Source organism: Chlamydotis macqueenii, chromosome Z (assembly GCF_036417535.1).
Source record: "Chlamydotis macqueenii isolate bChlMac1 chromosome Z, bChlMac1.mat, whole genome shotgun sequence".
NCBI lineage: Eukaryota > Metazoa > Chordata > Aves > Otidiformes > Otididae > Chlamydotis > Chlamydotis macqueenii.
The window spans coordinates 33,935,202-33,950,051 of record NC_141593.1 but is presented as its reverse complement, the minus strand read 5'-3'; the positions used below and the strand labels follow the sequence as shown (position 1 = coordinate 33,950,051).

Genomic DNA, 14,850 nt, shown 5'->3' with positions numbered 1-14,850 from the left:
CCTTGCACCTGGCCTGGTTGAACTTCATGAGGTTTGCATGGCCTCACCTCTCTAGCCTATCAAGGTCCCTCTGGATGGTATCCCTTCCCTCCAGAATGTTGACCGCAGCACATAGCATGGTCAACTTGCTGAGCGTGCACTCTGTCCCACAGTCCATCTTGCCAACAAAGGTGTTAAACAGGGCCAGTCCCAATACCAACTGCTGAGAAACGACACTCATCACCAGTCTCCACTTGGACATTGAGCCATTGACTACCACTCTCTGAGTGCAGCCATCCAGCCAATTCCTTATCCACTGTGTGGTCTGTCCATCAAATCCATGTCTCTCTAGCTTAGAGACAAGGATGTTGTGTGGGACTGTGTCAAATGCTTTGTACAGGTCCAGGTCGATGGTGTCAGTTGGTCATCCCTTATCCACTAACGCTGTAACCCTGTTGTAGGAGGCCACTGTTAGGCGTGCTTTGCCCTTAGTGAAGCCATGTTGGCTGTTACCAATCACCTCCTTATTTTCCATGTGCCTTAGCATGGTTTCCAGCAGGATCTGCTTCATGACCTTACCAGGCACAAAGGTGAGACTGGCCTGTAGTTCCCTGAGCCTTCCTTGTTTCCCTTTTTAAAAGTGGGGGTTGTATTACCCTCTTTCCAGTTGGCAGGAACATCACCAGATTGCCACGACTTCTCAAATAGGATAGACAATGTTGCCATGAATAATACTGTATCTGTTTTACCATCCTGGACATGCTGTTGCTGCAACAATATTACAGAATCTTTTTAGGTTGATATTGTATATTTAATCTTTCTGCTAATTTCGGTTTCTCTTGCTGCAGAAAGTGACCCAGTAATTTAGATTTTGAAAAGAAGTCTGGAAAGCTCTCTATTATTGTCTGGACACAGACTACATAAAATTTCTTTTTCATTTTCCTATTAACCTTTGAACAAATCTAGTAATCTGGAAAGATGATGATGTTTATAAAATTCTGTATTGTCATATGCATGTGTGTATGCACTGCAGCTGTATCCCTCTTTGGTAAGTGAGAGAACTGGCTAGAGAACATGCAAGAAAGTCTAGAGTGGGACTATTGCAGATCCCAGATTTAAAACTGGAATGGAATGAGATCCATCACTTGTACATTGCAACCTACTGACTCTTCTCTGTGGTGTTGTGAGATACACAGGTAGTCAGGCAAATCAGCAGAGAGAAAGGGTTTCACCAAACCTTTTCATCCCTCTCTGGGATACAAAAATATTTATCTAGGATCAGGAAATTAGCAAGAGGTATGTGTATTTACAGCTCCAGTTGCATTAGAGCTAGGATAGTTAACATTCTTCTATGTTCAGTAAAGCCAAAATGTCATGCTTTTATTGTAGCTATTAAAAAAAAACAATATGAGACTTTTAAAGTACAAAATTAATCACTACATGTTTGTATTTCTTTTGCTTAACAAAAATGTAATCCACTCAGAAGCATGGCTTTTAATTTAGTCAACCTTATCCACTGCCTGTTAGGAAGGAAGGGATCTAAGGTCAATGAGTAAATTTGCATAGCTGAGTCTATTAACTGGCCACAGTATAGACAAAATGAAAGATTTTGTCTTTATTTTCTGTCTTTTGATACATTAAACAACATTTGAGCCTTATTTTAATGTATCTTTTGTACTTAATTCCCTTTGAATTACATGGGGTACCAACACTCCAGTAAAGTATAAATGGTGAAGTAGATTTCCCCTCCTTATTTTACTACATTAAAAAAAAAGAAAACAAAACAAAACACCCCGCCACAAATGGAACATGAAAGTTCATTCATTGATTTGTTACAGAAAAGTCTAAAGTGCTTTGCTGGAATTTTGCATAATAGGAATGCTGCAGGCTGTAACGTGAAGATTGACATTGTGTCGGTTTCAAAGTTCCTTTTACAATTCATATTACACTGAGCAAAATCTCCGTAAAATCTGGGGAATTTTGTTTACTTGAATAGTAAGTAAGAGTAAGGTAAGAGTGGATAATAGTAAGGTAAAGAGTGGATAAGCCAACATGAGGAGGTTCAGGCTTGATATTAGGAAGCTTTTCTTTACTGAGATGGTGGTCGGACATGGGAAGAGACTTTCTAGACAGGTGGTCAATGCCCCAAGCCTGTCAGTGTTTTAAAAGGCATTTGGACAATTGCCTCCTGCTTTAACTGTTGGTCAGCCCTGGAGTGGTCATGCAGTTAGACTAGATGATCATTGTAGGTCCCTTCCAACTGAAATAATCTAAATTGTGACGCATAGATAGGTAGGAAAGCCGGTACTGAAAAGTTCCTAATTCCTATACTAATTACGCAATTAGTCATTTTTAGGTGTTGAAGGAAATCTTCTGTAATGTCTTCTACTTCTCTGTCATCCTTTTTTTGCCTCCCTTTTTTAATAGTTAAAATTTCTGAAACAAGTAATTGAAATTTAGAATTTACCAGGGAAAGATTACTTGGCTGTATGTTCTTATAGTAAAACACAAGGGTGTTTTTGGGCTGTTGCACAAAAAAAAAATTAATTACTCAGCAAGTGTGTGATTTTAAGATCCATTAGATCTCTTCTTCCTCTGTCAGTGAACAGCTTTCCACTTACATTGAAGTAAAGAATATCAGGCTATCAAGGCAGTGCTAAGAATTGAATTGGGCTGTTAAAAGGTAGCCTTCTTAGTTTAAGCACCTAGCTGAACCCATCATAGTCGTGTTTTCGGAAAGGATTGTGTGGGTTACAACCAAAAAGTCAAAAAGATGTTAAGACTTTTCTAGGTGAACTTTTGAGCCCACTGAAAGTGTAAAAAGTGTGAGTAATACCTCATGTTGCAGTAGGAAGGGACTTTTAATGTGTAGTTTATGATTTTAAGTCACTGATATCTTCTTAATAAGGACACATATGCTCATGTCATTTTGCAGGTATGATAAGCTCATTCTTTTATATAGCATGTTTCATCCTGAAGTCTCCTAAGCACTTACAATATCATACACTGCTGCAGGTACTGTTGAATGTATTCATCTGTGAAACACAGCATTGTTCATTAGCATATAGAAAATGAAGCAATAGTATAGAATAGAAGATAGTGAAGAGTGCATTATCTACGTGAAATTAAATGGACAATTTAGGACAGACAGCAGAATACAACTATCTGCTCTGAGGCTTGGCAGGAAGGATAAGGTTAATACTCTTATTCTTACAGAAAAATCAACAATGCGACTTAGGTCCTTTTCTTATCTCTTATTTGAAAAAGTATGTGCCTAACAACATAAATGACCTCTTGAATCCACCTAGAACACTGGCATTAGTTCATTAATGATACCAGAGGAGAAATCAGTTAGAGGTACTACAGAAAGCAACTTCTCTCTGTCAACTATTTCCTTAGCAATCTCTTTTAAACAACATATTTTTAATATATTACAAATTACAGTGAAAAGTTTCATTCTCCTGCCAAGTGCAAGAGATTTCAATAGTCAGTGATCCGTAAGAATTTCAGATGCTTACCATACTATCATTTCTCATATGGGTGACAAATATGGGTGCAAGTGCATTTCGTTTGTCTTCATGTACAACTTTTTCCTTTGTCTGTAGCATGAGGTCTGTCTTTGGTTTGCAAATATTCTTACGCACCCATGCAAAAATATGTGTTTTGTTGTCTTACAAATTACACATTTCAGTGCATATCCTGACTTGTACTGCAGAAGGATAAAATTCACTGCTTTTTTTTTTGTTTATTACATAATATGCAGGATAAGGTCACAAATAAACACTCGAGATCATTTCACTGTCACTTGAAATGTTAATCCAGCACTGGACTAACTCTTATTTGTATGTGTGTGTGTTTGGAGAAGTGGATGTCTACGGGTGATATTGCTTGAAAACAAATGTTGCAGATAAATGAAATAGTACAAGGTATCTTGTAAAAATTTCTCTTCTCTAGTCAAAGAGTGTGCTCAGTAATTTAGAAGGACCTTTTTTATTTCTTTTTTCGCTTCTGTTTCATCTTACCCTTTCCAAAGCTATTATCGTCGGAATAGTCACATTACATGAAGTGGGTAGATGTCCACAGGGTTTTGTAATCTCACTCTAGCTATTAGTTTTATAATCCACCCAATAGTCGTTAGAGAAAAATGTCTTCCAGTCATTTTGACTTGGACCAATGTAGAATCATGACCTTAAAATCTTCAGCAAGCCAAGTCTTCTTTAGCTGGCAGAACTTGCTTTTCCTCACTCCAGGCATAGGGTTTACTGTTAAGTAAAGAGAAACCAATATTAAGATATATTAGAAATACAGTATGATGTGGTGGTTATAAAGCATTTATAAAGCATTCAGAAAATATTCATTCAGATCTTGACTATGGTCTGAATTTGTGTAAACTTGGAGAAGCCAGTTAACCTCTTTGGACCCTATTCTCATTTTCTAAGACTGAAGGTGTGTTGTGATTTAGCTACAGTCACCATATAGTTGCTTGCTCTCCGTCTCCCTCCCCAGTGGGATTGGGGAGAGAATCAGGAAGAAAGGAAAACTCGTGGGTTGAGATGAAGACAGTTTACTAGAACAGCAATGGAAAATTACAATTGTAACAAAATATAGGGATACTGAAATATACAAAATAAATGATGCAGAATTTCTCACCACTTGACATCCCAATGACCAATACAGGCTTTCCTGTGCAGCAATCACGGAAACGAAAACGAGCAGTAAGCAAAGGGGCAAGAGAGAGATATGCGCCCCCAGCCAACCCCCACTTATCTACTGAGCATGATGTTTATGGCATGTAATACTCTCTTTGACCAGTTTGGGTCAATTATTCTGGCTATGCCCCTCACAGCTTCCTGCATGTGCACATTAGTGAAACCTGGGAAGACAGACAGTGTCCTCGGTCTCTTTTGAGCAACAACTCATATCATCAGTGTGTTTATCAACATTCTTCAGATACTAAATCCGATACTAAATTCAAAACACAGGAGCTCCTGAGAGGAAAATAGGTTCCATCCCAGCCAAAACCAGGACAAAATGGGAAGCTCAAGGTGATACAGATCTGCTCAATTATTTTGATAGTGTGGTAGAAGACCTATTAACACTAATATTATTTATTAGTGGTAATGACATCTATTAACACAAATATTATTTACAGCATTCTTATTGCAAGTAATAATAGTATTTTCTTTTAAATATTAATATTTTACTCTTCCCAAATGGTTATTCTGCCCACCAGGTACACAGATAAACATATCAGCACACGTACAGCACAGCATGCACAGTAGCAAAATCAGGTTTCTAGGCTTTTCTAGCTGAGTACTTTGATGACCTGTTAGAGTAGTGGCAAAATAACCATGTTACAAAAATATCATACATGAAAGGGGGAAAAAAAAGGTAGGAAAGTATTTGAGCTGTTTAAGCTTCAATCAGATCCAATTCAATAGACCTTGTAAATAAATCAGTCCAACATCATGAAGCCTATGTAGCTGAACTACTTTGGAAGAAGAGCTTTCTGAAGAAAAATCCCACCCTTCACATTCTGCAGTATAAATGTCCTGTGGAGAGACATAGGACTGCAGTCCCTAGGCTTGCCAATTCCTTATCTTTTTTGAATGTTAAATTAATATTTAAAGCTATTTATTCAAAGTTGACTTCACCACCACAATAGGAAAGATCATACAAATCAGTTGCAAGAAATGAAGTATGAGGAAACCAGAACTCTGACAAAGTATTCCTTGGAGTAAATGTGTTGAATGAAGCCAGCGAGTAAATGATAAGGGCCTTTGCGCTCTGGATGTAAGAAAGCAATTTATCAAGAGTACATGAACTCCCCAGTGACCATAATCCAAGAAGAAACCAAAGTACAGGAGAATAAGTCCCTATAAAATTATTTTGAATGCTTAGAAAGTTTTGTTTAAAAAAAGCAGCAAGAAGCTTAGGTGCTGCAACATAGTCTGTAAAATGGAAAGAAAATCAAATGTAAACACTGATACGCAGTAAAGTTTGTGATGTCATATGCAATTCCATCATATTTAACTTCACAAGAGGATAAGAATTACCTTCATCCTGCAAATCTCCCCTCCCCTCATCTCTAAATTATTCACATCACAGTGAACAACATGAAATTCATACTGAAGGGTAAAACAAACTAGGCAGCTCAAATAGCAGTGAATTCATGATAGAATTTATGGTAAATCAGGGGACTAATTTTTAACATGTTTAGAAGGCTGGGGTTTAGGTTGTGTCTGTTTTCTTTTTTCCCCCTAGAGATTAAGTTTCAAACCTTTAACGGTCCAAATCAACTCTGCATAGCTTCAGTTGTGGTCATCAGTTAATCATAAATTTTCTATAATTTCTTTTGAACCTATGACTATTGTAGTCTCTGGGGCTCAGCTGAGAACCTTTCTGCTGTAGGAATTAAAGTTAATTGTGACCTTTGGAAACTAGGCCTGTTTTGAACTGCATCTGTGAAAAAGAATCACTCAATAATGAGTGGTGTCCCTAAGAGGTCCATATTGGGACCGGTACTGTTTAATATCTTCATCAGTGGCATAGACAGCGGGATCAAGTGCACTGTTGGTAAATGTGCAGATGACACCAAATTGAGTAGTGTGGCTGACATGCCTGAGGGACCTGGATAATCTCAAGAAGTGGGCCCATGTGAACCTCATGAGGTTCAACAGGCCAAGTGCAAGGTCCTGCACCTAGGTTGGGGCAACTCCCAGTATCAATACAGGCTAGGGGATAAAGGGATTGAGAGCAGCTCTGCAGATAAGGACTTGGGCGTGCTGGTAGATTAAAAACTGGACATGAACCAGAAATGTGTGCTCACAGCCCAGGAAGTCAGTTGTATCCTGGGCTACATCAAAAGAAGCGTGGCCAACAGGTCGCGAGAGGAAAGTCTGCCCCTCTGCTTTGCTCTGGTGAGACCCCACTTGGAGCACTGCATCCTGCTCTGGAGCCCTCAGCACAGGAAAGATATGGACGTGGACCTGTTGGTGCGAGTCTAGAGGAGGGCCACAAAAATGATCAGAGGGACTGAGCACCTCTCCTATGAGGACAGGCTGAGAGAGTTGGGGCTGTTCAGCCTGGAGAAGAGAAGGCTCCAGGGAGACCTTACTGCAGCTTTTCGATACTTATAGGAGGCGTATTAGAGAGATGGGGACAGACTTCTAATAGAGCCTGTAGCAAAGGGACAAGGGGTAATGGTTTTAAAATAAAAGAGGGTAGATTCAGACTAGTTATAAGGAAGATTTTTTTTACAAGAAGGATGGTGAAACACTGGAACAGTTGCACAGAAAGCCTGTTGATGCCCCATCCTGGAAACATTCAAGGCCAGGTTGGAGGGGGCTCTGAGCAACCTGATCTGGTTGAAGATGTCCCCGCTCCTTGCAGGGAGGTTGGACTAGATGACCTTTGAAGGTCCCTTCAACCCTAACCATTCTACGATTCTGTGATTCTATGAATCATTCAGGTGATGTTTCCCTGGAAAATAAGTGCATCTGCCAAATTTCTGATGTGTTTAGATAATTCTTTGGGTTTATTTTCTTGTCTTTCCTTTAGCTGTTCTTACACTCTTCTTATACTTAACCCCTTTTCTTTCAGCCCTGGACAAGCTTAGTACTCAGCACCTTTACCACCCAACCCAAGTGGAGATTGTGCAGTCCAATGTTGTGTTTGACATCAGCAGCCTGATGCTCTACGGTACTCAGGCTGTGCCTGTGAGACTGAAGATATTACTTGACCGACTCTTCAGTGTACTGAAGCAAGAGGAGGTGTTGCATATTCTACATGGCTTAGGCTGGACACTTCGAGACTATGTTCGAGGCTACATCCTTCAGGTAGGAAATGAAGCACAACATGTTTCCAAACCCAGTTAAATTATTATTATTTTTTTTTTTTTGTACAGATGTAGTAACCATGCACCCAAAGACGTAGAATTATATGAAGAAAATTTAGTGTGGCATGCTGAAGACTAATGATGGTGTTGGCAAACTAAAATATTCAATTTTTCCTAAACTAAAAAAATGCAGGTTCCTTCATACCATAGTATTTATTTGTATTTGCTTACGCTTATTGTAGGAAATACCTTAAATACTACAAATACTGAGGTTAGCTAGCTGCAAGCCTGAATTGGTCATCAAAGGCAACTGGCAAATTTTCAAGGGCTACCGTTTGACTTAAAAACTAAGATCCAAGTCAGCAGCTCCTTCATCTTATCTTTCCTCCTTTAGTAAGATATCGAATAAGGAGTAGATGAAAATCGTGTTTACAAGACCATTTTTAAAAGGTAGCTTTAAATAAAGTGTTACATGGAGAGTGGCTAAGATAAAATAAGCAAAACCAAACATAAGTAAACAAAAAAATCGACAAGCTTGCTTTATGAATATGGTAATGAATATCCACGGTTGCTTATCTGAAGAATTTAATCATCTGTTGGGTTTCAAAGTGAAGTATTACGTTTTGTAAGACTATTTCTGATTGAGAATCTAATACTCCATGCTTCGGAGTTCTCTCAATTGCCACTGACTTTATGGGAGCTCTGCATCATCTAGAAATCATCCAGTTGTTGAAGTGGACATGTGAAAAACTGAAAATTCTAGTTTCTGATGTATTTCTTTACTTTCTTAGGCAATAATAACATGCTTGGCACTATACATAAAATATGGGAATCTTTATTCCTACTATGAGGAATTCTGACTGTATTTTTAAATTCCTCTTAAATTTTCTGTCCTTCATGTGAAAGAAGTAGATTAGCCTTACGTAATTCTAATGAAAATCTTCTGTGTTCTTGAATATTTTCTTAAATGCCCGATACACAGTTTTTCATAGAAAAGTGTTCTGAATGGTGTACCAGTCCTAAAGAAGAGTAATAAGGCTATTACTTTATTAATGAGATCCTGTTATTCTTGCTAGGGATATATACAGAATGAAGCTCCTTAATTCTTTTAGGATTCTCTCAGGCATCTGTTTTATAAAGCTAAATGTTACACATGTTCAAATACAACAGAATCCATTTTTTTCCATTGCCAGTCTAAAACTTACATATAACTATATGTCCATGATATTTATACAGTAGATACCTATAGATGTTTGTATGATATAGATGATGGGTATGTATCTACAGATATTAGATATGATATATAGTTTAGATATATGATGGATAAGCTATAGAGATGCGTAGTGTAATGGCATTATGTGCATGTTGCATCATGTTTTAGATTCCTGGATTCTGAATGTGACTGATCAAGAGGGCTGAAGAAATATGATTTGCAAAGGAATAAGTGTAAAAAAATACATCCTTTCTAAGATTTAACATTAAAAAATTGCTGTTTACTAAATGCGATTAATAGTTAGGCATAATATATTACAGAAGTGGAAAGTAATTCTGTTACTTACAGACAAGAAGACTGAAATCAGTAGTTTTCTCGTTTTAAAGGTCGTAGAATCAGGCTAGTATTGATTTTGTTTTAATTATCTGCTAGAATGATCTTAATATATGCAAGAATGGCTTGTAATGTAATTACATAGAGGTTTATACAGAGTGAGATTGTGACCTATGCATCTGAGTCGTGTAAAGGCCTGTAATACACCATTAGGTCAGAGTTCAGCTTGTCTGGCTGAAACTCAATCACATTGTAGCCCTCAAGGCATGAATTTTACCATTACTACATTCAACAACAATATATTGAATACTATGTCAGTTAAAGGAGAACAATTATCAATGAAAGTCCAGGGCAGCTGTTACAGTCTTGCCACATACTGACTTGGTTAGTGCATGGCTGTGGGTTGTGTTCAGGGGTGAATGAAGACCTATGATAGGTGTAGTTGGGCCTGCCGGTTAGTTGAGCTCTCTAAACTGAAAGAGTCACAGACTGGTCGAGGCTGGAAGGGCGGTCATCTTGTGCAGTCCCTCTGCTCAATAAGGGCCACCTGGAGCTAGTTGCCCAGGACCACGTTCAGACAGCTTTTGAGTAGCTCCAAGTATGGAGGCTCCACAGCCTCTCTGAGCAAAAAATGTGTTTTGTTTCTGTTAAAGCTAGGAAGCTCAGTACACGGCAGAAAAAGGAAACTGCTTAGTGAAACATATCTGAAGAGAAATCTTAGGAAAATTAATCAAATCTATAATAGTAAAAAAGTCTTGTTTAAAAAGTAACTCTATTGCAACTATCTGATAAAAAGGAGAAAAGGAGCATGCAGGGAAATTTGAAAGGAAATGTGTAGTAACACTAGCACAGTAAAAGTGCATACAGATGAGAAATACAGATAATGTTTCCTTCGAGCAAAAGGCATTGTTTCATGAAGCTAAATCATTATAGAATTGGGAGTCTTCACAGAATTGTTTGAGGCTTTCAAACTTAGCTTTTCCACACAAAAAGCTTCCGATGAAATGGCATGAGCTTCCTATAGGAAAACCAAAAGTATAAAGTACCAAAATAAATCATCCAGAATATTGCAGAGCTATGGGATTGTTGGTAGGCTGTCATGCAGTGAATTCAGGAATATCTGACTCTCAGTTTTTAACTTGTCTGTGTAAGTTATAACCTAGACCAGTCAATGCTGGTAAGTTTACCATACGTTTCTACATACACATTGTACATCAGCTACAGAAATATGTGCCTCTAGAACAAGGTTTAAATTTGCTATAATGCTGTCATTAGAGAAGCATAAACCAGTAAACTAGCTTGTTTATCTCTAATCTAATAAAAATAATATTTTAAACTTCTAACTTGCGGAAATTATAGATAACACTGTTTGGCATGGGGATAGGAAAGAAAAAAGGAAGGTTAGTAGCTTTAGGAACACTTGCTCAGAAATAGAGAACTTATTTGGAACATACAGACTCTGTTCCCTAAGTTTCTTCTGCAACGACTAAGAGAAGTAACAGAATAGGGAAAATCAATGATTGTGACAGATTCCAGAATCCTGGTTCAAGTTCTGGTGTTCATCAATTAACCACAGTGCGAAAGATTTTTAAAGCTGGTACAAAATTGAAGTTTACTGCCTTGGGAAGGTCTGAGGCATCAATCTACGCTGAATTTTCCCTGCATCATGATGGAAGTGTTAAAATATTTTAACATTTTCCCTAAACAGAGGGTTGTTTTTTTTTTTTTTAGGAGAAAATAAAAAAGAAATCTTAGGGTACATGCATCCACTCAAAATCAATTATTTTAGTATTGCCAGATATTTTCTTTTCTGTTCAAGATCCATAATGAAACCCTTCTTCCTATGAAAAAATAAAATATTTTTTTCTCAGTAACTTTTGAGAAAAACCTCACCATTTGCTCCACTTGAGAAACAAGAGAAAACCAGTGCCGCTCTCTAGTTCTGTATTAGTGCTGCCAGGTGGGTGGGATTCTTTTGACTAATAATGTTTCTAAATAGCAAATTTAAAAGTAGTGGGCAGAGAAAAATGTAGTATTTATGGCTTCATTCAATGGACACGTTAATGGAGCACAGGAAGTGAAGGAACCCTGAAGCCAGGGAGGTAATGTGATACACCACCTTTCACATTTGGGCACAGTCACAACATTGCCAGTAACGGCTGAAAGGCATTAAGACCTGGCAAGCTTTCCCTGGCCTTTGTGCAATAAACCCAGTTTCTGGTGAATAGATACCTATCTCTGAAATGTCAGTAAGTGACAGATGGTCAGCAGCTTCATCAGATTGCTTACAGGATTAATGTTTTGAAGTGGGAGTTGTTCTCTCATCTTTAGATGTGATCCTCAAAAAAATCTTACTGCAGAGGGAAACTTCCTAGACAGTGTCTGCTCCATGGCCATCTGGAGCACTTCCGTTTCTCGGCTTGTTTATCCGGCAGCTATCTCAAGGAACTGTTACTGTATTTGGTGTGGAGCTGTTAGTGAATCTGTAGGTTTTCTCTTTGGGAACAGCCAACACAACAACCGTCTTTACATGACGGGGAATTATTCTGCCAATAATTGACAGAATCGGTTTGGGTCCAATTCTGCACCTGCTACTCAAAGAGACGTGATTAGTGGCCCTGTTGATTTGGGTGAAGTCACTTTTGCTGTAAAGAACAGCTCAATATGAGTAAGTCTCCAGGCCTGTTTTGGTTCCAGCTGAGCTGAGTGAAGAGGTAGCTTTGCCAGCTGTTCTTCTCTGTTCTGCCGCTGGAGAATGCTTCACCCCACCCATTTGCGAGTGTAATTACATGTATAGTTGCTCCCTAGCCAAGTTCGCTCTAAACAAGCCAGGTTAGAAAAATCCCCCTGTTAAACATGTGCAAGTTAACTGGGATTATTCTGAGAGGAAAGATCTAGAGAGCAGTTATGCCCCTAGGAGTGAACAGCTGGGGCATTCAGCTTTTGCGCTGATCCAGCTGCAGACAACAGGACATGTGACCACAACTTAGAGGCCATAAACTGACTCTTTGCAAATAATGACTCAGTGTTTTGAGTAACAGCTCAACACTTTTTCAACTGTTTTGTGATCAAATAGTTGTATTCCCTCAGTGTAAAAGAGGAAAATAAATATTATCTTTACAGTATAAGGCAGGAAGCAGAGGCACAGAATAGAACACTGGCAGAATCAGGAAAAGCGGCTAGACATGAGATTCCCATTCTTACCATCGTTCCCTCAAAAAAAAGTAGATTATAGCCAGTAGCTCACAGGCAATGTCTTGGCTGACACACTATGTGATGCCACTCACAGCTATGAGAAATTTAAAAAAGTGAAAATCCCCTAAAACAGAATCAAAACTGAAGCCAGCTGGAAATGTATAGATACTTGATTGGCCCAAAAGGTAGCTCACTCAAGAAAATTCATGCCCTGGACAATGAGTGGGGAATCACTAATCCTAAATGAAGGTCTTTTCCATGGCAACGTCAATGCTGAAAACTGGTGAAATTCAAAATGATTAGATACTATTTTCTCCTTTGAGAAGACTGGAAATGGGAGTATGATGCTTTTCCTGCCTCTGTGGTTTCACTGTCAAGACTGCTAATTTTAAAAGTAAGAAAAAACTTCTGAAATTAATGACATCCTCTGCCACTGCTGACTTGGGCTTGTGTGTTTCTTTGCCCACAGATCATCAGCACAATCCTTACTTTATCAATTTAGTTCACTCTTCAGATTGTGACCAGGATGGACTAGTGTTTATTCTCCCATTGCTGTGTTGGTTCTGTAGGGCTAAAACAATTGTTGAGCAAGAACAACTGTTTCAGACACTGAAGCCAGCTAAGAGTAAACTCTCAGAAGGTATGCCTTACGGAGGGGAAATCTCGACATTTTTTCAAAGACAAAATCTACATTAATTAAAAAAAAAATAAGAATTGAAATACATAGTGCAGGTTAAATAATTCAGTTCTGAGATTTTAAAAGGAAAATTGGTTATGTGCATAGTCAAATTACATGCTCACATATGTTGGTGTTATATTTGACTGACAGTATCTCAAATTTTTGTAAAACATCATTGCTTATGATGGATTGTGTTATTTTCGTTTGTTAATGCTATTTCACCACAAGTAGATTGTTCATGCATACTATTCTTACCTCCAGATTAGGTTGAGAGATTTGGGGAGAGACCAAAGAAAGAAATTTGAGCATCTTTAATAATATTGCTCTTAAATTTTTTCCTGTTCTTTCTCTGAGCAATCTCATAGCACCTCATCCCTTTTAGGCAGGCAAAATACTAACCATATGCACAGATGGAAATTGCTTTGCTGTTCTTAAAATTAAATATTGCCCACCATTGGCTCCCCTGGAGAATTTCAGAAAAGCATGGGTTCTGTTGCTATCTGACCTCTTTTAGAGACTTTGGAGTCTTAGCTTTCCCATCTGTACTCATTTGCCGCCTTTTAAGATGTTTGAACTTTTGCTACAGAGCCCAAGTGCAAGGGCTATTTAGTTAAACAACTTGTCAAACAGCCTCAATTGCTTAAACATCAGGAACATTAGAAAGAAAACAAACAAACAGGAGCTCTGAGGATATCAGCTTTTCTAAGGTAGGCAAGTGGTGTCAGGTCATTGTAGTGATGACATCATACTTTCAGTTCAATGTAGTCTGCTGTTTATAATCACACGTCACGTGAAGTTTCTGTCAGGTTTTTTTTTCCCAAGTGCCATTAGTTGACTTACTGTTTTTTTTTTTTCTTTCATAAGAACAACAGCTTTAAAGGAGTGATATGCTATATTATTCTTGATAAAGAAAATTAAGAGAAATAGGTAAACATATTATGAGATGGATGGCAAAAAAAGTTTAGCCTTGCAGCCTAGTGAAAGTTTGATGATGATTGTGCACCATTAATACAATAAGAATTACTTTTGTACGTGAAGGTTGTGTGCTTATTTAATTGATATTGCTTCTCATTCCTCAGTGGTCTGTTTGTCAATCTCTTAATTAGTACTTTGCTGTTTAGTTGTGACCACTGGAGGATTTCCATGCATTTTAAGAAGCAGTTACTTACTCAGTCTTTCCATGTCTCTATGCATGTTATGCTCTTTTTATGTATAGTAAAACTGATGCAGATAAAGGTTAAGAAGTTTATGTGGTAAAGACTGTAACAAAGTCAAAGTACAACCCAAGTCTTTCACATGCAAGCTCCTATTTCCCATAATAACTGCCACCCACATTTAATTACTTGACAATGAAGAGAGAGTTACCCTTTTACAGCTTTATTTACTTTTTCACCTTTGTTAGATACAATTCTATATTGTGTTTTCTTTTCCTCCTCACAGTCACTTTATTCTTTTGTTCCGACATTATTTTTCTACAGTGGCCCTCAGAGTCACCAAGGCTTAAATCTGGGTGACATTCATCCAGACTTCTACTCTCCCAGTACAGATGGGATTTAAATCTGGGTCTCTTTAGTATGTGCCCTGCCTGTTTCTTGTTCTCGGTGCCTGTCTGTT

General features: G+C 38.1%; 1 protein-coding gene across 1 annotated transcript in view; it reads left to right on the top strand.

Moving 5' to 3' along the window:
- Nucleotides 1-14,850, top strand: part of BNC2 (basonuclin zinc finger protein 2) — a 335,260-nt gene that overhangs the window by 223,745 nt on the left and 96,665 nt on the right. The window contains exon 4 of the mRNA XM_086770329.1: nucleotides 7,582-7,817. Coding sequence (XP_086626455.1) covers nucleotides 7,582-7,817 — 236 coding nt within the window. The remainder of the gene's footprint in view (nucleotides 1-7,581; nucleotides 7,818-14,850) is intronic.